This window comes from Cyprinus carpio, chromosome B2, assembly GCF_018340385.1.
Source record: "Cyprinus carpio isolate SPL01 chromosome B2, ASM1834038v1, whole genome shotgun sequence".
In the NCBI taxonomy this organism is placed as follows: Eukaryota; Metazoa; Chordata; class Actinopteri; order Cypriniformes; family Cyprinidae; genus Cyprinus; species Cyprinus carpio.
Genome location: NC_056598.1, coordinates 20,776,913 through 20,804,047, shown reverse-complemented (window position 1 = coordinate 20,804,047; position 27,135 = coordinate 20,776,913). Strand labels below are relative to the sequence as shown.

General features: G+C 33.2%; 1 long non-coding RNA gene and 2 gene segments (V, D, J or C); all 3 read left to right on the top strand.

Annotated features, from left to right (window-relative positions):
• Window positions 1-3,415: 3,415 nt before the first annotated feature.
• LOC122136307 lies at window positions 3,416-4,187 on the top strand. The segment is given in 2 exon segments: window positions 3,416-3,458; window positions 3,694-4,187. Coding segments are annotated over 2 exon segments (537 nt in total).
• A 3,474-nt stretch (window positions 4,188-7,661) lies between these two features.
• LOC122136234 lies at window positions 7,662-8,583 on the top strand. The segment is given in 2 exon segments: window positions 7,662-7,733; window positions 7,856-8,583. Coding segments are annotated over 2 exon segments (411 nt in total).
• Window positions 8,584-26,382: 17,799 nt separating this feature from the next.
• Window positions 26,383-27,135, top strand: LOC122136233. The gene is made up of 2 exons (XR_006154033.1): window positions 26,383-26,964; window positions 27,090-27,135. It is a non-coding gene; the product is annotated as an uncharacterized LOC122136233 (long non-coding RNA).

Here is a 27,135-nt window from a genome sequence, read left to right as displayed (position 1 = left end):
GACATTAACAATATGTGACCATGCCTTTTAATTAAATGGTGGAGATATATCAGTAATTTCGGTGTTGAAAACCAATAAAATAATAAAATGAATCTCATTCACTTCAAAGCTGAATCCTTTTTTTAATCATATGAAAACTATGTAATTTCTAAAGTTGGCTACAGTGTGGTATAATTTATGATGTTGGTGGGAATTATAATTAATTATTAAACTCTGCAAACAATTGTGCATTGGAAGATTGTAAAGACAAACACTGACTGTCGTCAATATGAATCATTACATAAGAACATTTCTTGACTTTAGATACTTTAAGATTCCCAATTTACATGCTCCATTAACTCTCAACTGGAACAAACAAACAGTGAAATGAAGGAAATGAATGAATGAGGAAGAAAAGATGTTTTGTCCAGATTCCAACAAATCCTCAATCTCAGTTTCACTGTCGATCAAGGATGTGTGTGTGTTGCTGACTCTGCTGTTTTACTACAGTACTATGCTCTGCAGCCCACTGTGACTGAAAACAAAAAACATGCATCCTGACATATGCTTTTTTTTATTATATATTTTTATATATTCACTCTGTTGAGAGTGTAAGACAGACTAAAACAGTTATTCAAACATCTCTCTGTCTCTCTGAAGACATTATGTTTCTCTTTACCGGATAATAATTCAGCTTTGCATGGTTAAGAGATATTCACTCATCAATATTTATTATGAAATTCCGAAATACAGTACATAAACAACTGGGGGGAAAAAACATTTGAGGCTATTCTTATGTCAAGTTACTTGTTTTCGTGCACTTGACAGGGAGAGACACATCAACAGAGGCCTTAACTGGATTCCACTTTTCTTTTATTTGCATCAATTATGATGAAAGGTGACAATTTGTAGCAGAAAAGTGAAAAAAAAACTTTAAACAGAAACAAAGGTACAACATGTCAATGATTTGATATAAAACTTTTTAAAATCATAATAATACAAACACATTCTAAATATCAGTTTTGATATACAGCATTCTACAATGATACAAAAACTAATAAAATTGCAAAATTAAAACATCAAGCACAGTTCAGACAATTAACCCTGATTTTTTACAATTTCAAGGCATGTATATGAAATCAGATTAATTACATTATTTTACCGAACAATTTACAGTACTCGCACTTCAGAATATAATCAATATTCTATTGTCACTCTACAAGCAACTGATATGAAATCAAAGATGAACAAATCAAAACACTCGTAACTTAATAAGACTGATATATGCTACACCTTTAACTTGAAATAGTTAAGCAATGAACAGATAAATACAGAAATTAATAATGTAATATAATATAATAATAAAACACATACACACACACTATATCAAAACTCTAAGATTAATCATTGTACTGTATATATAGATATAATTAAGTGATATGGTTTTACATATACACAGTATAACAGGCTTCACTGACACTGACTGTAGCACAGGCTCCTCCCAGCAGTCAGACAAAGTGATCTGAATTTATTGCTGCTTTAACAGATGCAGGAAAGAGGAAGGGACGCATTACACACATCATACTCTGTATATTAATAAACAGCAATTCAAATTCAATATAAATGGCACTGTGGAAAAGTGCCATTTTGATCATAGTTTTATATATCTGGGGTGAGTAACAAAATCAATGATTCTTTTCAAATATATTTCATGTGAATTTTTCCTTATGTGTGTAATGTGCATATTTATTAATATTGTTTTAAATCTGTTTCAGGTTGTAGTTCTCAAGACAAAGTTGATCAGCATACAAGGATTCAATCTGCTTTTGAAGGTGATACTGTAACGATCAACTGTACATATCAGACTGCTTATCCAACCCCAACTCTCTTCTGGTACCAGCAGAAAGACAATGGACATCCAAAGCACATGTTAAATAAATTCTCTAAATCTGGAAACACTGAGGAAGAATTCAAGGAGAGATTTCATGCAAATCTCAGCACAACTTCAGTTCCACTGACCAATCCCAGGAAGTGCGTGTGTCTGACTCTGCTGTGTACTACTGTGCTCTGAAGCCCACAGTGACTGAAACACACTCAACACTCATACAAAAACTCTGACAATGCAACGGCATACATTACATCATTATGCAATTTAAAGCTATCTATTTTTTAAATGATTTTTTATTAGAATAAACTGTTTAGTCTATGATTTCATTCTTAACACCAATAGACTACAGAGAACGGTTCGGACTGCTGAAAGAATTATTGGTGCTCCCCTGCCCACCCTTCAAGAACTGTATACATCCAGAGTGAGAAAAAGGGCTCAGAAAATCACTCTGGATCCCTCTCATCCAAGTTACCCCCTTTTTGGAAACTTTTGCCATTTGTCCGGGGCTTCAGAGCCGCAAATACCAGGACAGTCAGGCACAAGAACAGTTTCTTCTTCCAGGCAATCTACCTCATTAACAGTTAAATGTTCACCACTTATGAAAAAAATTTGCAATATTCTTATATTTGTTACCCGTCCATCCAAGTACATCTCTGCATCTTACTCTATTCATCCATTGTCATCTATAGCAACAACTGTTCATACAATTTATTTATTTGCAATGTGTTTTTTGTTTTAGTAGGTGTCTTTCAATGTGTACTGGAAGCTTATGTCACTAAAACAAATTCCTTGTATGCGTAAGCATACTTGGCAATAAAGCTCTTTCTGATTCTGATTCTGATTCTGATTCTGATAAATATATTCTATTTTAGTAGGTGTCTTTCAATTAAAAGTTTACATGATCTAAATTTAAATTAGTTATATTTACATTTGTCTTTATTTTCCATTACTTTTGGTTTCAGTTGATTTTATATTGCTCATACCACTAAAATTATATAATCATCACAAATCTGGTTATTCCAATTGGAAATCTTTTTGTGAATGTGTAGTATGCATGAGCAGAAAGACATTGAAAGTAACCCAGAAGAGGGCGACATACATTTAACATTAACATTTAATGAGCTGTTCTCTAAGGAGTTAAATTATGAGTTATGTAAACAAGTTATTGAATTACTGAGTTTGAGTAAGATTGAATAATTTATTTGCAGTTGTAATGATAAGTGAATGTGTAGGTGTAACCCAGGGTTCCATTAACCAAAAAAACAAAATAACCTATATAAAGGCCTACATAAACATCCACCATAATGAGAAAGATAATTGTTATGATCAGATGAGCCGTATCATGATTTAAAATGCTTTATCTTCTTTTTTTTTTTTTTTTTTTTTTTTGGTTTTGATAGATTATAGTTTCATAACATTAGTGTTCATCAACCATTAGTTTTAATGCTGTGTTCACATCCTCAGATGCTGACAGATACAGTGGGTGGAGCCTGTAGGGATCTGATTCTGAAAAAGAGCATATCAGCTTTTTCTATGTACAGTGCAAACATGACTATCCTTTTTGTTCTGCTTCTGCTGTTGATGATTAAAAGTAAGAGTTTACTGATCATTTGATCAAATAATGTTTTAAATTTGAAGTTTTATGCGATGTTTAGATGTTTAATTTCTTATTTTTTTATAATGTTGGACACTGCTTTTATTGAAATGCTGTAATATATTATGCATTATATATGCTGTGATATATTATGAAATGCTGTAATATAATATTAATTTTTGGGTAATTTTGATTAAAAAAAAATAAAAAAAGTTTAACGGTTGTTTTGCAGAGGAGACATTTGCACAGTCAATAACACCACAGGAAAGCAAGGCACTTAAATATGAGGGAGAAAAAGTCACTCTGTCCTGTAAATATGATGGAGCTGTTAATAACTTGCACTGGTATCGTCAGTATTCGGGATCCAAACCGGAGTTCCTTGCATATATTTATCCAAATGGAGACACAAGTAACCCTCTTCCTGATCGTCTCATACCTAAAGTTGATAAAAACAAGAATCTTGTGAGCCTGGAGATCTCTGATGCTGAAGTAACAGATTCTGCGCTGTACTACTGTGCACTGTCGCCCACAATGACAGGAAACTCAACTACACTGTACAAAAACCTCCTGAACAATAAAACTCATAAACTATGTAAATGTTTCAGAAATATCTTTTCAGAGAATATAACAGAGCAGTTCAGACATGTAGAAATAAAAGAAGTAGCAATGCATCAAAGCATTACTACAAAGAAATGCATCTATAAATGCATAGAATTGATAATATAGATATGAGAAAGCAACAAGCAGTTAAAGTTTGGTTAAAAAATAATAATTTGGTAACAAGACGCTGTGCAAACAATCACAATACTGTAATGTGATATCCAATAATCTGCTTCTATTTACTAATTTACTATCTATTTCTCCAGATCCAAAAACCTTACCTGTAAAGATTCAGATGCTAATATGAAAGTGGGAACCATGTGCAACTTCCTTTAAGTCAAGAAACCATAAAAATAACAAGCACTTTAGAAATGTATATGGTTACTACAGGCAAATGTAAATCCTAAAAATTGCTCTTATTATAAATTTAATGATGATGATGTTTAATCTATAGAGGAAGCTCCTCCTATAAAGTGTTTGAGATCTACTGCATCACAGAGAAGCAAAAGCAAGAAGAGGATCAGAACTTTTTAGTGTATTTTTATGAGTTCGGTGATTTCAGTTGGAAAGCACAACAGAAATAATGACACACTTGAAAAGGGTGGTTATCATTCTATTCACATGTTTGTGGGGTAAGTGGCACTATTAAATACACTATGTAGTTTTTAGATTAATTTTAACTGTAGTAATGCAACTCCCTGTGCAGTGTGTGAGATTGTGTTTTCATTTTCATTAGAAAATAGACTTACTTTTTTATTCTATTTTAGGATGTGATTCTCTGGACAATGTTGAACAAAAAAAAACAAGAGTTCAAAACTGCTGTTGAAGGTGAAACTGTAACAATCAACTGCACATATTCAACCACTGATTCAGTTCCATATCTGTTCTGGTACCAGCAAGAATCATAAATGGATACCCTAAATATATGCTGAAGAAATTTTCCTGGATCTGGTGAGGTTGATAAACAATTTGAAGGGAGATTTGATGCCAAAACTCACACCTCTAGAACATCAGTTCCACTGACAATCAAGAAAGTGTGTGTGTCTGACTCTGCTGTGTACTTCTGTGCTCTGAGGCCCACTGTGACTGAAACACACTCAACACTTATACAAAAACCCTGCCAATAAATGAGCCCTAAATTAAATTAGATTACATAAACGTCTACAATTTAACCATTTCTCTTCATATCATAAATCAGTTTACCCCGTCTTTTAAATGTGACATTAAACCTAATATAAATTATATTTAAACAGGTCATTTTCACATCAAAACAACACACAGTGACCAATATTCTGTAACCATATGTTGAGTGTACTCTGTAATTACTAGAAATATATTTAATATGATGTGAGCAGAAACACTTTTATTGCAATGCTTTGTTGAACAATGCACATTTATTACATAACCCTACTGGGGACCAGAAGAGGGCGATATACACTCAGCAGTCATGCATCAGCTCTATAAGTTGCCATTGCTAGAGAATATGTAAATGAGTGTTACATTAGGCATATTACTGACTTAAGAAAAAAAAATATATATATATTCAACGCACTACATGGCTGTAAATAAATTTACTAGATTTCTTTTATATTTGAACTCAAATATTGATCACCTAGAATTTCAATGCTGTGTTCTCATTCTGTGCAGTAATAAGGAGGAGCCTGTGGAGGTTTGAGTAAAAGCAAAGTGATCATTTAAACTTCTCACAGTGCAAACATGATGATTCCTTGTGTTCTTCTTCTGCTATTGTTGATAAAAAGTAAATGAAGTTTACTTATTGTCACGTTTCACTCGGGCAGGAAGGGACGAGTAGATACTGGAGAATACTTTGAAGGAGTTTTATTCAGGAAACAAGGAAACAACGAACACTGGAACATCAGGGATGACATTTAACATCCCACAAGGGAGAACAGAACAGGCTAGAACTAAATAGGGCAGATAACGAGTGGCAGACAGGTGAGGATATAACTGATAAAGAGACACCTGGAACAAATCAAACAATCAGGGAGTAGGAACATACTCAAAACAATAAAACACGGGACAGAGTCTGACACTTATGACTTCTAGACATTTGAACAAATAATGCGGTTAACATATTTTTTAGACTGATTTTGTTAAAATGCTATAATGTTAATGATACAAATTATGTTTTCCAGGTGACACATTGGCACAGTCAATAACCCCACAGGAAAAACAAGGCACTTGCATCTGCTGGACAAAAAATAATTTTGTCCTGCAAATATGAGGGAGTTTGAACTAACCTGCAATGGTATTGTTATATATAATTGAAGTGCTTTGAGCGACTGGTCCTAGCTCACCTCAAGGACTGCCTCCCACCCACACTGGACCCACACCAATTTGCTTACCGTAGCAATAGGAGCACAGGGGATGCAGTATGCACAGTGCTGCACTATGTACTCACACACTTGGACAATAACAACACATATGTACGGATGTTGTTTTGTGACTTCAGCTCATCATTGAACACTGTCATTCCCTCCAAGGTTGACCACAAAAATTTGTTAATATGCTCATGTTTCTGCTTATGTTTACATACACTTATTACATAATCCATCTATATAGTATGTTCATAGTACACCCATCTTGATATCATGCTGATAGTATTTTGTAAAATCTGTAAATTATTTTCCATAGTACTGCCTTATCTGCATATTTATTGTACATTTGTACCATATTGTAGACACTGTACTTACTGCTTATTGCACTTCTGGTTAGATGCTACTGCATTTCGTTGCCTTGTACCTTACATGTCGTCAATGACAAGTAAAGTTTAATTACATAATCTAATCTAATAGGTAATCTCTAATCTAATCTAATCTAATCTAATCTAATCTAAATCTAATATATAACAATAAATCCCAATGTCTCTCTCATTTCTTGAAATCTGTCCCTATATTTAACAAATGTGTAATGAATTTCAGTATTTATTTACAGACATTTATAACATTAAATAACACTACATTAAATGCCTACATTACGTGATTTATAATAATTACAGCAAATAATTTAATATCCTCATATTTTCAGCATATTTTCATATTTTTCTGCTGTTTACTATTTTGCTCTACTTTTGTTAAAACTTTAGATATTTCACAACACAGTAATAACACCTACAGCACAACACAAATGCTGCTAAATTTTCAATGACCAGAATACATCAAAACTTTAAGCTGCAAGGTTTGGTTAAATGCCACATTTGAGTGGACCTTAAATTTCTCCATCATGACCCTTTTTCTCAACCAAAATTGAGCAAGCTCAGTAATGAGAGCAAACCAGCAAAAGGATATACAAACCCGTTTTTCCACAACTGTTCATAATGAATAATCATCAACCTCCATCACAAAGTTTGTTCTTTTATCTTTTCAGAGTGTATTCATTACAAAGGATGAAAAAAAAAATCTAAACCTTGGGAAATCAGCTGAAAGTTATATTGTATTATATGCTATTATTTTCCCTTTTCAAGACTTTTGAAATGTGTTATATTTCTGCTGGAGGAGGAGGAGCTCTAAGCACTGGCACTCATTGTGATTCTGTTAAATCATTGTGATCTTGTTAAAACTCTCCAGTGCCTGTTGCAGAGCTCATTTAAGCTGCATTAGTGAACACAGAAAATGGTACCCCAATCTATTATTCTGCTATTTGTCTTTACCTGTAAGTATTTAATTTTGTTGCATTATTCATACAGTATTCATGCCACCTGAAAAAAAAAATTTACTGTTCACACTTGACACACTAAAATATCCACATTCGTAAACATTGATTTATTTTTGCAGGTACCACATATGGAAATGAAATCAGACCAACTAAAACTGAGGAGTTTGCTGTTGAGGGTTCAAGTGTTACATTATCCTGCAGTTATTCATCTGCACGTTCTTTATTCTGGTACCGTCAGTATCCCGGGTCAGCTCCTGAATTCCTTGTAACCATCACATATAGTGCAACAGAAGCTAAGAAGTCTGATGTAGATCCCAGATTCACTGCTAAACCCAACAAAGAAAAGCAAAACCATGTGGATCTGGAGATCTCCTCTGCTAAAATGACAGACTCTGCTTTGTACTACTGTGCCCTGACGCCCACAGTGACAGGAAACACAAAACCACTGTACAAAAACCTGACACATCTGAGAAGACAAATCTGTTTATAGGAGGACATTTATAAGAGAATACTTAAATATCTTTGAAAATGAGTCAATATGTTTCATACTACACACTAAAAACTTTAAGTGTTGAGCACATGTGTACAGTTTGAGAAATCAAAAATATTTAGTTACAGTATATATTAAGTTGCAAAAACAATATTAAATGTATAAAAATATAATTAAATAATATTATATTCCCTGCAATTTTAAGGACAGCATACAATACTGAGCTGCTATGATACAATCAACAAAACTGTGCTCTTTATAAAATATCAAAACATTAATTACACTCATAATAATAAAAATAACCCTAATCATCAAAAATCAATTTTCTGACATATTACACCCATCCATAGTGCATGTAGTGCATAGTGCATAGTGCAAAATCAGGAGAAAACATTAGTGATTGTAACTGATTGTATCTTTCTTCTGTTCTCCAGGTGTGAAATGTAAACAGAGAGGAGGGTCTACACAGATCTGAAACAATCTAATCAAAATCAGACTGGAAGTAGAAACAATTCAGTCTTCCAGTGACACACAGTGCCACTGCACAATGGATGTCTTGTTTCAGTTTTTCTCTTCTTTAGTCTGGCATGTATGTTATATTTATATAAGTATTATCAATATTGTTAAAGATTAGATTAATTAAAACAGATGTCATTAACACAAAGTAACCTCTTATTTTTTCAGCTGCTGTCCTCTGGAAACTCACACCAGACGAAAACACAGAGCTTTTTGCTGAGGCGGGTTTAATGTTACATTATCCTGTAGTTTTCCTCTGCTAGATTATCTATACTGGTACCGTTCAGTATCCCGGATCAGGTCCTGACATCTCGTGCGCATCTTTATGGTGCAACAAAACACCGAAAAGTCTGATGTACACGATCCAAGACTCTCAGTTATACTAACCTAAACAGGAACAAAAAGCATGTGGATTGAAGATCTCCTCTGCTGCTGTATCAGACTCTGCTCTGTACTACTGTGCTCTGCAGCCCACAGTGACAGGAACACATCAGCTCTCTACAAAAACTCTTACCAGTGAGAGGTGAGCAAGAATATAGATCATACAGTCTTAAAGTAACATTATGACATTCATACAACATGCAGTACTGTCCTTCCCTTTGCATACACTCCACTTTTTACAAGTAATATAATACAGTAGGTTCTATATGCTATAAAAAGTGTTAAATGATAATCACAATGTGCAAGCACATTTCTACCACAGGGCTGCTCTTGAGAAAACGCACACATGGATCTTTCTTTTGCTTGCATGAGGAGAAAAGCTGCTATCTAGTAGGTAGGTAGGTAGGTAGAGATATAGGTAGGTAGGTAGATAGGTAGGTAAATAGAAAGATAGATAGATAAGATAGATAGATAGATAGATAGATAGATAGATAGATAGATAGATAGATAGATAGATAGATAGATAGATAGATAGATAATTTGTGCTCATTTGAGCAGTTTGTATTCAAAGCAAACAGCATCATGTGACAGCGAGCAGGAAGTTCCTGAGTGTCTTTATCACCTTCAGTTTCTCACACACAGGTGCAGAATACTGAAAGGCTCAAAGAAAGAACTGAATCTCATCTTATTCAACATGGACAGATGCTGTATCACTCATTGTTATTATGGGAACAGGTACATTAATTAGTTCAGAAAATATGAAGAAACACTGGAGTTTGGAAAATCTAAATCTTCACAATGTTTTAACAAACTTCTTTTAGTCATTTTTACTGTTTGCACAGTGTCTTGTGTTGGAAATGTGTTTGGTTTACTGTAAATTCTGCTTTTTGCTCACAGGTTTGGTGTCTGGGGACAGTATTGAGCCAGATAAAGAGAAAAATGTTATCACAAAAGAAACAGAAACTGTCAAGCTGAGCTGCTCATATAGTACAACCAGCAATAATGTTCGTCTTTACTGGTACAGACAGTATCTACATGGGGAAATTATGTTTTTAGCATATAAAGGTGCTCGATCACTGAGTGCTGCAGGGAAAACTGCTGATAATCGGTTTTCAGTCGACTACATCACATACATCCACTGAACTCACTATTACTGATGTACGTCTGTCAGATTCAGCTCTCTATTATTGTGCTTTAAGAGTAGGAGCCCAGTGATACAAAACATGAAGAATGTCGTACAAAAACCTGAAGCTCTTTTCACTTTGAACTAATAGAGAAAACCACAATCAAAACCACAATCTATCCAGCCCTGAATGTAATAAAGTTTGTGGCAACACCTGTGAAGTAGATTAATTTACAGCATAAAAGTAAACCAGAAAGAAAGAATTAAAAATTTAATTTAATTTAAGGTGATCAGTAAAATAAATAAAATAAAAGTCAAAAATGATAAATGGAAACCTGTTTTGCTTTACTTTTATTTTTTATTTTTATTTTTTATATAGTAGTCATGTAATTGAGGCAAAATTGTATCCTGTTATACATACAAGATCCTCCAATATGTGTTTAACCTGTGCAAACACACAGTGAAATCCAAAAAAATGGCTCATCATAATCATAAACTCAGACTGTTAATCCTCATAATATTTTGCTAATATTGCAGTTTATATGTAAAGCTTTATGTAAACTATGTTAAACTGGTTGAGGAATTTACTTCTTCTAGCTGCAGTTGGTAACTTGCCTTTATTTCTTATTGTCTTTATATCAGAATATGTCACTGTTAACTCTCCCCAGTGGTAAAACCAGCATCTCAGAGCAAACCCTGAGTTTCTGCTTTCTTGTAACTGAATATCGAAGCAAAACTGAGTCTGATCTTTTTCTGTATTCAGAAGCTACAAAAGAAATCAAATCAATGACTGAAATTATCAGAGATAAATCTGAACACTACTCTGGGTCTTTGTAACATTTTATGAAGCAACTGTATTCAAAAAGGAGACAATGACAAAATGATACTTAAATGTATTGCCATTTTGGTGAGGAAGGAGGGGCTTGAAATATATCTGTGAGGATATTTTGCTGAATCTGACAGAGACTGTGTCATAAGATCATTCAAGCTCAGACTGTAAGCACACATATACGACTGTACAATTAGTTATTCTGCTTTCTGCTTTAGCATGTACGTTTCATAATTTTAATGCATTACATTTATTTTCACAATGAAGTATGTTAATTAATAATTAATCATATGGTCTTATTTGTGGGATATAAAAAGTGAAATTAACTACTGAAATTTGAATGTTTCAGTATCAGTATAGTCATATAATATTAACACCATCTGAGACTAAAACTAACATTTCGCTTTTCTTTGCAGGTGCCAGTAATGGAGATACTATTACACCAGACAAAACATAGGAATTTGCTGCTGAAAGTTCAAATGTTAAAATATCCTGCAGTTATTCATCTGCATTATCTTTACTTTGGTACCATCAGAATCCCGGATCAGCTCCTGAGTTCCTCGTACTCATCGTAGACAGTGTAAAAAAAAAAAACTCAGATGTCTGGTGTAGATTACAGACTCACTACTAATATCAGAAAAACAAAACCATGCGGATCTGATCATCTCCTCTGCTGCTGTATCACACTCTGCTCTGTACTACTGTGCTCTGAGGCCCACAATCACAGGAAACACAAGAACACTGTATAAAAACCTGACACAGATGAAGGTGAACAAACTATTTCTTTCCATAAATCTACTTGTAATATAAATAGATTAGTGTATTTGTTTTTTATTTCATGAGTCCGCCTGCCCATCCAGTCCTGATGGTTAATGGTAAACAAACATGGCTTGCTGTCCCCAATGGAGGCTCGAACCCGAGGCTCAGCTTTAGCTCAGAGTTCACCCCCTGACTATAAAAGAAAACAATGGTCTCCTAATGATAGGCAGAAATACAGTAGGATTTGAGGGTGAAACACTCATAAAAAAGCTCTGAAACATTACAAAAGATAAAAAAAAAAAAAAAAACACACTTTAAATCTATGTGCACAGAACTGCATGAAGCTCCCCATATTTCCACAGAATTGGACCATTCACATCACCTGTGTAGGTTACGTACACAATTGTAAATACAATGTAACTACAATCATTTATGTTTGTCAGAAGTGAATATTATCAATAACTGTTGACAATGGGAACAGTGTTAAATATTGCTCTGTCATGTGCTTTTGAATATTCTCATAAAACTCATTCTGGTAAAATCTCTTTACAATAATATCCTGAAGAGGGTAGTATACACACACTACTACTTTTGTTTGTTTAACCTCTCCCTCCTTCTCAGAACCATCTTATTTCCTACTGAAACAAAGTACTGAATGAAGGAATGATTTATCTTTTTCTCCTGTTTCAGTCACATGTAAAATGATAACTCCTATGTTGTTGAAGTTGTTCATTTTTGCATCAGTTTATCATGGTAAGTGGAGGAATTTGTCAATTTGTAATCACTTAAAACAGTTTTATAACCTTACTATAGGTTACATTTTTACAGTTTATTACATTCTTTACAGAGTATCATGGAGAAGAGATTGTTGATCAGCCTGATAAACACATCACTGAATTTGAAGGAAAAACAGTAACATTGCAATGCAAATTTAAAACAGCTTCATCACAACCGGACCACTTCTGGTACATCCAAAGAGCAAATGACTTTCCCAAATACATGCTGAGGAGAAATAAATATGGAAGTGAAGATAATGATGCTCAGTTCAAGGAGAGATTTGACTCTAAAGTGTCATCAGATTCAGTTCCACTGATGATCAAGAATCTGCGTGTGTCTGACTCTGCTGTGTACTACTGTGCTCTGAGGTCCACAGTGACTGAAACACACTCAACACTCAAACAAAAACAGAGGAAGTGCTCAGTTATATGACTTGCAAATCTCCATGATATTGACTTCTGTACCACAACAATAACATGCATAAAATAAAAAATGTAAGCATTTTTAAATTATTTAGCGTTTATCCACTCCTTACCCAACATTTACGCGATGTACTGTACGTGAAAAGTACATTTTACAATGTTATTGCTAACAGCATTTATATATAAAAAAAAAAATTGAAATAAAAAATGTAGGATTTTAAAGAAGGTTACTGTACAATAAAATAAAGTTTCAAAACTCAAAATTATACCCTTCTGAAACGAAAAAGTTTTTGCAAACTTTTTAAACTAATCTTGATTTGAAACTGCATTTCATAACCATCATGACCTGTGATTGGTGTAATATGAAAGGATGCATATACAAACTTTCTTTACCGTAAAGTGGTTTACTGCTGTTTATGCATTAGTGGATTCAGTGACTAAACCATCAACTTTACACTGTTCCTGTTAATAGTGTGGAAACTCTGTTATCTATATTGTGATTATTTTATATACAGAAAGCAATCAAAGATTGTTATATTTATATTCACTGGAGCATACAATTCAAGGTCAGCATGAATACATTTTCTACAATTTCTACATTTTCACTAAAACTCCTGTTATAATCAAAAAAAATGATGTTGAAAAAATTAAAAGTGCACCTCAGGAAACACATTTTATGGCCCCTTTAAATTAATGTGACATTCAAAGTATATACACTAAATACACTAAATTCATACAAAAGTTTTCTGTAGTTTATGTTTCATGGATTATCATGTGCAACACATTGTGCCAGTATAATGTGCCACAAGATGGCAGTGTTCTCAGAGATTCACTAAGAATTGCAGCAGAGAACAATAGAACTGAATTTATAGAACTGAACTTGGGTATAATGTTGCTCAGAGAGGAGGGACTCAGTGTTCACAGATCTGACATGATCTAATCGTGTCTAACAGAGACTTTCATTCTGACTCTTTCCAATGGATCTTCATTCAGTTATTCTATTTTGTGCCTTAGCAGGTATTTATTTGGTTAATTATTATTATTATTTTTTTTTTTTAAGATTTCTTTAAGAAGAAATATTTTCTTTTTCAGCTGCTGTCTTTGGAAATGTCATCAAACCGAACAAAACCGATGTTGTTTATGAAGAGGGTTCAAATGTTATATTGTCCTGTAGTCATTCACCTGGAGCTACAGATTATATCCACTGGTACCGTCAGTATGAAAGATCAAAACCTGAATGTCTTGTACTATCCTTCGCTAGTGCAAAAACAAGCTGAGGTGTCTGCTTTAGATCCAAGATTCTCAGTTAAAGTTGAAAAAAGGGAACAAATCCATGTGGATCTGAATATCTCCTCTGCTGCTGTATCAGACTCTGCTCTGTACTACTGTGCTCTGGCGCCCACAGTGACAGGAAACACATCAGCTCTCTACAAAAACCTATTACAATGGGAGATGAGAGGAACACAGAAAAAGAGAAAAATTAGAACGTGGAAACAACCCATTACAATAATAACTCAGAGAAATAACAGGAACAGTGAATAAATCTCAAGCAGTTACCTAAATCAAAAGGTAGACAACTTTAATCAGTCTATTGGTAAAACAATCAAAAACAAAGGAACAGACTAAAAGTAAGTGAATTAAATCCCTACAATATTATCCTTTAGTTGATAAATCAATTTAGGATGTCCTGTAATTCATAAAACAGTCAAATGTGGCAAACATTAAAACATCTCAAATGATTCTAGTGTGCAATATAAGGGGCAGGATCATTTATGCCACACAATGGCAGTGTTCACAATTCACACACATTCACATGGAAATAATGGTATATTTCAAATGATATAATATATAAAAGTAGTCTATACAACTGCAAAATATTTTTTTAAATATGACATTTTCACCAGTTGATATTTCCATGATCATGACAGATATGGGAAAATTAAACAGTCCAATATGCAAAACGTGCCTTTATGTTGCAGGAAGTTCCTGTGTTTGTTTCTGACTGATCTGCACTGACTTACAGCTCAGAGCACCGAGAGACTCAACAGAGAACTGAACTGATCTGACTGAACATGGACAGATGCTTTATACTGATTCTCATTGTGGGAACAGGTACATTATTTGCTGAACAGCTGATGAAACTGAACAGTTTTAAAACATTAAACCCCAATAGCTATATGATTTAACTGACTGATTGCTGGTTTTATAAAAAAGTCAATTGTAATTGCAATGTTATTTAGTTTATTTTTTATTATTTGTTTATTACTATTTTGGTCATATGTGCTTATTGTTGACAGGTTTGGTGGCTGGAGACAACATTGAGCCAGATAAAGTTACAGAGAAAACTTGTAAAGAAACAGAAACTGTCAAGCTGAGCTGCTCATATAGTACAAATAGTGATTATGTGTGTCTTTACTGGTACAGACAGTATGCCAACAAAGAACCACAATTCTTATTATATAAATATGCACGGTCATCAGGTAGTTACGAAGACACCTCAGATGATCGGTTTCATTCGGCTACAACACATACATCCACTGAACTGACTATTGCTGATGTACGTCTGTCAGATTCAGCTCTCTATTATTGTGCTCTAAGAGTAGTAGCCCAGTGATACAAAACATGAGACATGTCGTACAAAAACCTGAAGCTCTTTTCACTTTGAAAATATCTGGTGAAAACCACAATCAAAACCACAATCTATCCAGCTCTTAATGTATTAAAATACGTGGTCACACCTGTGTGAGTCTAAATTAGGCATGTTATAAAACTTAAATTAAAATAAAATAAAATAAAAATAACAATATGAAAAGAGGATCACATTTCATTGTTACTTCACTGCAACACACAACTTAATTCCAACCTTCTCCTACCTTCTTATTAATACATTTTAATTATCCTTTTTCTCTCTTTATTTTTTCAAGACAATTATATTTTAGGTCAGTACTAAAACTAATCTATAAAATATTCTGCATTGGTAGTATAAAAAATTTAGCAAAACAATATCATTTGAAAAACAGCACAGATTGCATCCAAACCAAATCTGGTTCAAAAGATAAGACATAATTAGTATTACATGTATTTTTTAATTAAATATTACTAATATGATAAATTTTTTATAACTTAGTTTACATAATTCCACTATTCTTGGCTTGACCATTAGCCTCAGCAACTGATTAACTCCAGCAAATGCAAAACCACATGTGCTTGATTCATTTTTATGTGGATATTAATAATAAATTACTTACTTATTTAAAAAAAAAAAGACATGAAATATACACACATTCACACGTTATATTTCCTATTGTTAGAAATCAAACACTCCAGCAGTGGGTGGAGTTTTTTCACACTGTTGAGAGTGTGAGAGAGAGTCAAGTTATTCAGATACTGTTTTTGCCATCATTGTCTCTCTGAAGACATCATGTTTGTCTTTACCTGGATGATAATTCAGCTTTTTACGGGTAAGAGATATTCATCTAATCAATATGTTTATTTGAAAACAACAACAACAACAAAAATCAATAAACAGCTGAAAAAACTTTAAAAAATAAAATCCAGATCTGTTATACTAATGTGCTGCTTGATTAATTGGGACTCTTTTCTTTTCCACAGAGACATCTTTTGCTGATACAATACAACCACTGTCTTCAGAAAAATATGTTGTTGAGGGTAAAAATGTGACTCTGTGTTGTAATTACAGCGCCGGCACTGGCAATGTTAACTCTCTCCAGTGGTATCGCCACTATGTTGGAGCAAAACCACAATTCCTACTTCTTGTAAATGAATATTTAAATAAATCTGAACCGGATCTTCGTCTGTATTCAAAAGCTACAAAAGAAATCAAACGTGTGGATCTGGAGATCTTCTCTACTGCTGTATCAGACTCTGCTGTGTACTACTGCGCTCTGCAGCCCACAGTGACAGGAAACACAAGAACACTGTACAAAAAACTGACACACTGTATTGCATCTGTATAACACAAATGTGTTTCATAAACTGGTGGACTCAACAAATGTTTAGGAGGACCTTTATCACCTAGTCCTTTCGATCTATTTAAGGGATAATGTACAGTCACTGTCAGCCACATATAAATGAATATGAAATTGATTTTACAGTTAAAGTTTGAGTTTATTTTAATCTTACCTGTTGCTATGTTAACTTAAAGCTTGCTCTAATGAAAAAAAAAAAAAAAACAACTAAAAAACAACCAACAAAGTGTGTGTCGTTCAGAAATGACCTTTTCCTTTATTTCATTTCAATGAGATAGATACGGTATTCTATATTTTAGTTTGATAATGGTTTTTATTTAATATGTTGTATTTTTAGAGGATATATTTTACGAAATTATACTTATGCAGTAGTTATAATTAATTTATTGCTTATTAACACTTTTTGACCACTTAATAACTGAAGATTATCAATAAATGATGAAATTGGGAACACGAATATTAAATATTGCTCTGTCATATGCTACTGAATAATAAATACAAAACTCACTCACTAAAATCTTTTTGCAATAATATCCTGAAGAGGGCAGTATACACATACCCCTTAAAATCTTTTTTTTTTTTCTCATTTCCCTTATCTGTTTAACCTCTCCTCCACATGAACCATCCTATTTCTTACTGAAACAAATGATTGAATGAATGATTTAGTTTGTCTCCTGTTTCAGTCACATGTAAAAATGATAACTCCTATGTTGTTGAAGTTGTTCATTTTTGCATCAGTTTATCAAGGTAAGTTGGGGAGAATGTATTTTCATTATTACTTCAAACAGTTTTATAACCTTATTCACATTTTTGTCTTTACAGAGTGTCATGGAGAAGAGCGAGTTGATCAGCCAGATCCACACATCGCTGAATTTGAAGGAAGATCAGTAACATTACAATGCAAATATAAAACAACTTCACCACAACCAGAACTTTTCTGGTACATCCAGAAAGAAAATCACTTTCCTAAATACATGCTGAAGAGAAACAAATATGGAGGTGAAGATAATGATGCTCAGTTCCAGGAGAGATTTGACTCTAACGTGTCATCAGATTCAGTTCCACTGACAATCAAAAACCTACATGTGTCTGACTCTGCTGTGTACTACTGCGTCCTGCAGCCCACAGTGACAGGAAACACAAGAACACTGCACTAAAACCTGACACACAGCATTGCATGTACATGACCAACCTCCATATCTGCTAGTTACAACAGGCAATACTCTTCTAATCAGCAAAAAGTAGTATTATATACATGGATTGTCATTCTCAACATAAAAAAGTCATAACAGATCAGACTTTGTGAAAAAAAAAAAGTTACTTTATGGCATGCAAATAAACATGACTTCTCTACCAATACATTAACATATAATTTTATAATATATATATTAACACATAATAAAAAATAAAAAATGATTTAAAAAAAATTGACCCGTTACTAAATATGTAATGGCTGGGTTTAGAATGTGTAGGTTTAACTAACTTTTTTTGCCATTAAAAAATGAAAAAGGATGAAAGAGGAGGAGTTTGGCACATACATTTGAGATGATCTCTCACATTTTCTGTCACAAAGCTCAGTCCTGCTGTAGTGACATACACATGTACAATGATACTTCATTCAGTCATTCTGCTCTCTGCTTTGACATGTAAGTGCATTTGTTTATGTATTGCATGCATTTGTATTTGTAATTTTAAGGATATACACATTATATTGTCATAAATAATTTTCTCATCTTAAATGCTAAATTAATTTAATACGTAAAATATGTATCCTAAATGTATTTTTCTTACTATAATGAAAACATAGCATTAAAATTTACCTGTATATATAGTATTTTTATTTATTGCATTTGTATCATTTCAAATAATTGATCATTGTAATCAATCAAATTTAAACACTATTTGAAAAGTTATTATTTTGCTCTTTTCCAGGTGTGAGTTTTGGAGATGAAATCACACCAGAAAGCACTGAGGAATCTGCTGCAGTGGGTTCAAATGTTACTTTATCCTGCAGTTATTCCTCTGCACAATCACTTCAATGGTACCGTCAGTCTCCCGGATCAGCTCCTCAATTTCTTGTGCTTATAATAGAGGGTGTGAAAGAGACTGAGACATCTGATGTAGATCCCCGGTTCTCCACTAAACTCAGAAAAAAAACACAATCCACAAAAGAAATCAAACGTGTGGATCTGATGATCTCCTCTGCTGCAGTATCAGACTCTGCTCTGTACTACTGTGCTCTGAGGCCCACAGTGACAGGAAACACAAGAACACTGTACAAAAACCTGACACAAATGATGGTGTACAACCAATTTGTTTCCATAAATCTACTTGTTATATACTGCACATAAATTTTGAGGGTATTTATTTTTTATTTAATATTATTTATTCAAAGTGTACTCTAGGATGTAAATCACTTAAAAAGTCAAATTATTGACATTTTTTAGCCAAAGTCACTACATTCAATAATGAAAACCATGTGGATATGATAATCTCCTCTGCTGCTCTGAACGCAATAAAGCTAACATAAAATTAAATAAAATAAAATATGCAAAGAAAGAAAAAAAATAGTATTTTCTTTTTTTCCCTACTTTAAAAATTAAGTTTTATTGGTGATGCTTTTGGGTAAACATACGATTGCGACATTTACCATATATTCATATTTTCAGGCCTCATTTCAGAATCATTAGCTCCTCCTTTTCTATTTAATAATTAACAGATATCTCTTTTACACATCTGTTGCTCTACTTCTTTAATTGTATATAAAATAAGAACAAACAAACAAGTCTGGTTGTGGTTCTATCAATAGTGACTATTTGTCTTGGTGAGATTATTTGGCACTCTTAAATATTTAGTTTCGTTTGTATATTATATATATATATTTTTTTTTTTGCTAAACTGCCAAACAGGATCATCAACAGAGAGCAGGAAGTTCCTGAGAGACTGTATGACTCAGATCCTGAGTAACTGCAGAAACTCAGTGCATCACAATCATCACAACCAACAGAACAGAAGAGCATCAACAGAACCGATCTGACTTAGAAAACATGGACAGACAGTTGGTACTGATTGTAATCATGACTTCAGGTAAAATACTCGTTGATGCCAATGCTAATTAAAATAGTGTTATGTTAATGAATTCAACCCACATGTGTTTTAAAATGTAAGCGAAATGTTTATGTTTGCAGGTGTGATGGCTACAGACCAGATTGGGCCAAATAAGGGTGCAAATGTCATCAGTACAGAAGGAAAGTCTGTGACACTGAGCTGCTTGAATGATACAAGCAGTAGCTCTGTTAAACTTTACTGGTACAGACAGTATCCTAACAAAGAACCTCAGCATTTAATGTGGAAAGATGCTTGTTCATGGACTGGTACTGGGAGCCCAGCTGAACCTCGCTTTCATTTGACTACATCAGAAACTTCCACTGAACTCACTATTACTGGTGTAACTTTGTCAGATTCAACTCTATTATTGTGCTCTAAGAGTGGCAGCCCAGTGATACAAAATCTATGTGAAGCCGTACAAAAACTCAAATTCATTTTTCTCTAAAATTTAAGCTATTTTATTTATTGTTATTAATTATGTAATTATTAAAGTTTTTTTTGTATGTATACTGTCACAACCATTATGATACATCTCTTATGATACCATAATGATACTGTAAATACTATAGGACCTTATTATAAACTAATGAATAAATATTGTAATTTTGTGGTAAAATCACAGAAAGGTACATCCTCTTACAGCATTTTCACACTCAGTGTATTTGTAATGTAATGTAGTTGGAATGAACTACTTCTAAACTTGAATCAGTCACATTTACCTCAAAGTATCACAACAATCAAAAACACCTGAAGATCAGTTCTTCAGTGAACATTAAACTAACACATAAGCTTATGCATTTAGGGCCTGATTATAGGATTCAACATTTTAAATCTGGAACAATTTACACTTTGAAATATTTAAAACAATAAAAAATTATGACACTAAATAAATAAAACATTTAAGATTCAAAAAATATTTTTCAGGTCACTAATGATATTTGTGAGATGGACTGTGGTAACTTTTATCATAATACAAAATGTATAATATCACTGTTAATATTGGTTCATTAATCATTCATGTTTTGTATTTATCTTCAAAATCACCTCCTTAATAAATAATCTATACTTTTCTGCAGTTGCAAAGGCTTTCCTTTAACCAATGGTGAGGCAAAAACATGAGAAGCTGCATCATCAAACAGAAAGCAGGAAGTTCCAGAGTGTTTGAGTGTGAAACTGCAGAGACTCACAGATCTACAGCTCAGAGCACAGAGAACATTAACACACACCTGATCTGACCTAGTCAACATGGAAAAACACCTGCTGCTGATTTTAATTATGATCTCAGGTACAGTTGACTCTTTATATTTTTATTACAGTGGTATTAATGAGATATTTTGAGATGATATTATTATTATTATTATTATATTATTATTATTATTATTATTATTATATTATTTTATTATTATATTATTAGTATTTTTGTTTTGTTTATTTTAGGTGTGATGACTGCAGACCAGATTTGGCCAAACAAAGATGCTGTTGTCATAAAGGAAGATGAGAATGTGGCCCTCAGCTGCTCATATACAAGCAGTGGTTATGCATATTTGTATTGGTACAGACAGTATCCTAATAAAGAGCTTCAATATTTAGTATATTCTTCACAACGAACTAGTGGAAGGTTTCGTCTAGTGACTAGATCACAAACATCCACTGACTCACTATTACTGGTGTAACTCTGTCAGATTCAGCTCTCTATTATTGTGCTCTAAGAGTAGCAGCCCAGTGATACAAAGTCTATGTGAAGCCGTACAAAAACTCAAATTCATTTTTCACTTTGATGGCAACTCACATCAAACCCACAATCTATAATTCACACAATATTATTAAACTAGTGGAAACACCTGTTTATGGTTACTGAAAGTGTAACGAAAAGGAAACAAAATACAGCAGAACAATTCCTTACTTCCTTGACAGTACATCACAGTACAGTACATCACACTTCTCTTAAAGAAAGGTTTCCAGTGAGAAGTAAAATTTCCAGTACAATCCTGATTTCCAATTTTAACCCCTTATGGCATTCTGACATTGATCTGACATTACTGTAGTAGTACAGTTTGTGAATTATGTCAGAATATGTTAAAGCTGAATTTAATTTAAATTATCACACACGGCTGTTTTCTTGTTGGTCAGGCAAAACATTCCAAGGTGTGTTATTCCCCAATAACAATTTTAGTCATTAGCAATGCTGAATAATAAACTGCTCATCTGGGTACTTTTTAATGTCTTTCATATCAGAAAGCTGCACTTTTTGGTTTCATTCAAATGCAACTCCTCATCTTATTCCTCAGCTTTTGACTGTATTTACTGTAAATGAAACCGGAGGATTTTCCGTATTAATAGCAGCAGCGGTAATATTGTTGAAGTGTTGCCAGAACAAATGTTTTGTACACAGTGAAAGTTTTTTTGTAATTATAACCAGATAGACAGGTACGATTTTAAAATGCTTTCCACTCAAAAAACATTTCATTAACTTTACAACATAAATATAACTAAAAACTATAAATTTACAATAACCCTAAAAAGTCCGTCTTATCTGAACTTTGTCTAGGCTTTAACAAACAGCTTTGTTACAAAACAGCTTTGCTTTTGAAGATTAGCTAATTAAATATAAAATTTTCAACTCAAATTAATATTTCATGTACTTATTTGGCAAGTAGCTGTGTAATAACCCCACTTTTCACTGGGGTGCTGATCACCTTGGGGTTTATTCTGTGATAACAACCATCTGGATGTACATTATCCCTTATTTGTTCAGCTCAGCAAAATCTACTAACTCACCACAAGGAGGCATATATCAAATATATATATATAAGGCTGAACCTTATGAAGAATCTGAAACTACAAAGAGAAACAGTATACAGACTATACAGTAAGAAGAAAACACTTCCGGAAATTTCTGTTAAAATATTCTCCTTTTTTAACTTAGAGCAACAACGGCAAAGTGGGTGATTATTACTTTTCTCTTCACTGCTCATGAGTTTGGTAAGAACATTATTTCATTATTTATACTTTATCTTTTTGTGAGATACTCAGTACATGAATAACGGGTAAATCTATTTTCCAGTGTGCTGGGGACAAGACAAAGTTGAACATGCTTCAAGAAAAATGACTGCAGATGAAGCAGCTCAAGTTACTCTGCTGTGCAATTACTCCACCAGTTTTACTACTGCTTATCTCTTCTGGTACAAACAACTACCAAACAGATCACCAACATTCATTCTGAGTGAATTTACAGTTGGTAAAGGAACTACTGAGGATGCATTTAAAGAGAGATTTTCTGCAACACTGGACTCCACATCAAGAACAGTTCCACTGATGATCAAGAACCTACATGTGTCTGATTCTGCTGTGTACTACTGTGCTCTGCAGCCCACAGTGACTGAAACACTCAACACTCATACAAAAGCTCAGAGAGACACAATGCAGAGGATAAAATAACTAAACACTCTTCTGTGCACAGATCTGCACAGAGCCCAATTTCAGTAAAGAAAATATGAATTATTCTGAAGATTTTTTTTTTTTTTTTTTTTTTTTTACAATAAATGCTATTTATATTTCCCACTGATACATTACTGATAGTAAGTAAATAATAACTTTCAAAAGCATTAATCAATTTGGATTACCCTAAAATTATACTATAACCCACTGACCACCTGACTCGATTGTGTTACATTATGTTAATCCTGATACACAATTATAAAGGATGTTTTAATCATATTCATGTCACTTTTACTGTTGCTGTCAGTTTTACAGCTGTGCCAACTGAATAACTGATTTAGTACCACCAAAAATAAATCGCATACCTAAATTAATTCTGTGTTTCTAATATGCACTTCTAATTAGAGAATATAAACAGAGAACTTTTACAAGCATGAGGAATTATTCCAGAACATATTCTGTATATTGAGATCTGAGGATTTATATCATACGACAGAGTTAGTAAGGAACCACAAGAGGGTACAATAGGACATGAATACTAATTAAATTACACAGTGGTGTATGAAACAGATCTGATGTGATCTTCTCTCTCAAAGAGCTCTCTGGAAGAGGTGGGGTTTAAAGCACTGATACCTGATGTGACTTCTGTTAGAGAGAGCATAAGAAACACACACAATGAATCTCCATTCTGCCATTCTGCTTTCTGCCTTTGCATGTAAGTATTGAAGTGTTTAGTGATTTGGATCTAAATTATGTAAAAAGTGTATTCCTTTATATTGTATATTCCAATACACAGTTCATAAAAGATTTGATCTACATTTGCAGATGCAACGTATGGAAATGAAATTAAACCTACCAAAACAGAGGAGTTTGCTGAAGAGGATTCAAGTGTTCAATTATCCTGCAGTTATTCATCTGCATACTATATTCACTGGTACCGTCAGTATCCCGGATCAGCTCCTCAGTTCATTGTGCTCATCTCAGACAGTCCAAAAGAAGATCAGACGTCTAATGTAGATTCTAGATTCACGGCTAAAGTCACTAAAGACAATAAAGAAAGCCATGTGTATCTGGAGATCTCCTCTGCATCTATATCAGACTCTGCTCTGTACTACTGCGCTCTGCAGCCCACAGTGACAGGAAACACAAGAACACTGTACAAAAACCTGACATAACTAAAACTCTACCTTGTAGCAATTAGACTGGAGCACATCACAATCAAGAGAATCACATTCCCAAAATATCAGCTCAGACACTGAGAACAAAATCTGATAAAATGCATTCAAATATCCATGTTTAAAATAAGTCATAATAACTTTGTAAAATGGTACATTTAGAAAGAAAAGAAAAGAAAAGAAAAGAAAAGAAAAGAAAAGAAAAGAAAAGAAAAGAAACTAAAAGTAAAGAAAAGAAAAGAAACCACATGATGGCAATATGTACCATATATTCATATTATCTCATTTCGGGATCACTAGCTCCTCCTTGCTTTAAATAACAGTTCTCTGATTCACATATGTTTTTCTCTACCTCTTTCATTAATGTACTGTCTGTACAACAGAAAATTTGGCATTTTAAAAATTATAAATTATTTATATAAAATGGGACAAATAATTACACAATAATGTAATCCTAATTTAAGCAAATTAATAAAAAATTATGAAAAAAAGTTAATCCCATCCAGGTAACAGCTGCAGAACTGTAAAAAAAAGACTATTAATAAATAATTATAAATAATAATGGTGTGTTGCAAGTTTACATAACCTACTTGAGCATGTTTTCTCATGGATTATTGTTGAGCTATGAGGTCGTCACTGATTATTTGTGTCCTTGGTGTTTTTTGTTTGTTTGTATTTTATTATTATTATTATCATTATTATTATTATTATTATTATTATTATTATTATTATTATTATCAAAATAAATTAAGCATACTAATACTGCTTATTACACCATAAACCTCTGAAAAAAAAAACACATTTTATGGCCCCTTTAAATTAATGTGACTTTCAAAGTATATTAAGCATACTAATACTGCTTATTACACCATAACATAAGTAGCCTATAATTAATGTTTCATGGATTATTATGTGTAACACATTGAGCCGGTATAATGTGCCACACGATGGCAGTGTTCTCAGAGATTCACTATAACTGCAGCATTGAACATCAGAATTGAATTTATAGAACTGAACTTGGGTATAATGTAACTCAGAGAGGAGGGACTCAGTGTTCACAGATCTGACATGATCTAATCGTGTCTCACAGAGACATTCATTCTGTCTCAGAGTGAACACTTGTACAATGGATCTTCATTCAGTTATTCTGTTTTGTGCTTCAGCAGGTACTAACTTGGTTATTTTTTTTTTCTGTTTCATTTAAAACATTTCATCAAGAAGAAATGTTTTCTTTTCAGCTGCGGTCTTTGGAAATGCCATCAAACCAAACAACACCAATGTTGTTTATGAAGAGGGTTCAAATGTTACATTATTCTGTATTCATTCACCTGCAGCTAACGATTATATCCACTGGTACCGTCAGTATGAAAGATCAAAACCTGAATTTTTTGTACTCACGCATGGTAGTGCAAAAGAAGCTGAGGTGTCTGATGTAGATCCAAGATTCTCTGTTAAAGTTGAAAAAAGGGATAAAATCCATGTGGATCTGAAGATCACCACTGCTGCTGTATCAGACTCTGCTCTGTACTACTGTGCTCTGAGGCCCACATTGACAGGAAACACAAGAACACTGTACAAAAAGCCTGATACACAGCACTGCATCTACATCACACATATCCAACTTCCATATCTGCTATAGTTAACATAATGAAACACTCTTCTAATCAGCAAAAAGTAGCATTATATACATGGATTGTCATTCACAACATTAAAATTCATAACAGAAAAGGAGACTTACAAAGATTCACTTAAAAGATGTTTCACTTAAAAGAAGAATAGATCAAACTCATAAAATCATGAAAATGAACTTCAGATGCATTTATTCAATCACTTTATTCTTACATTATTCAATTATTACTAAAATAAGTGAATAAATAGCTTTAAATTATACAGAAACATAATATAAATATAGTGGTGATCAAGCATTTGTTCAAAAACACTATTTATACCAATCTTACCTTTATAAAGAATTGTTCAGGGCTTGCAGAATAACATCATGTTTAATAATTTCAAACTTCTTCCACAAGGGGTCAGCATTACTCTCTCCATTTATGAGTAATGAGTATACAATTTGACATGATACAAACATTTAAAGAGCAACTCTATGAGATGAGCCCAAAGTTTTTGAAAGAGTTGAGTGAATTTTCTGTTCTTTTACCTCATAGATCAACTATGTTTAGATGGGCTTTGATTTCTCTGTGCTTCATAGTACTTTATGACGGTAAGCACATTAGTTTCTGCATACTTAAACAGAAAAAAGGTTTACTTAAATATGTTACTAAATGTTTACACTTACCTTCCTAATAATTTATGCTAATGACTTACTTTTTCTGTCTATTTTTCCAGTGTCTTCGGGACAGGACAGAGTTGAACAGTCTTCAGAAGAAATGAC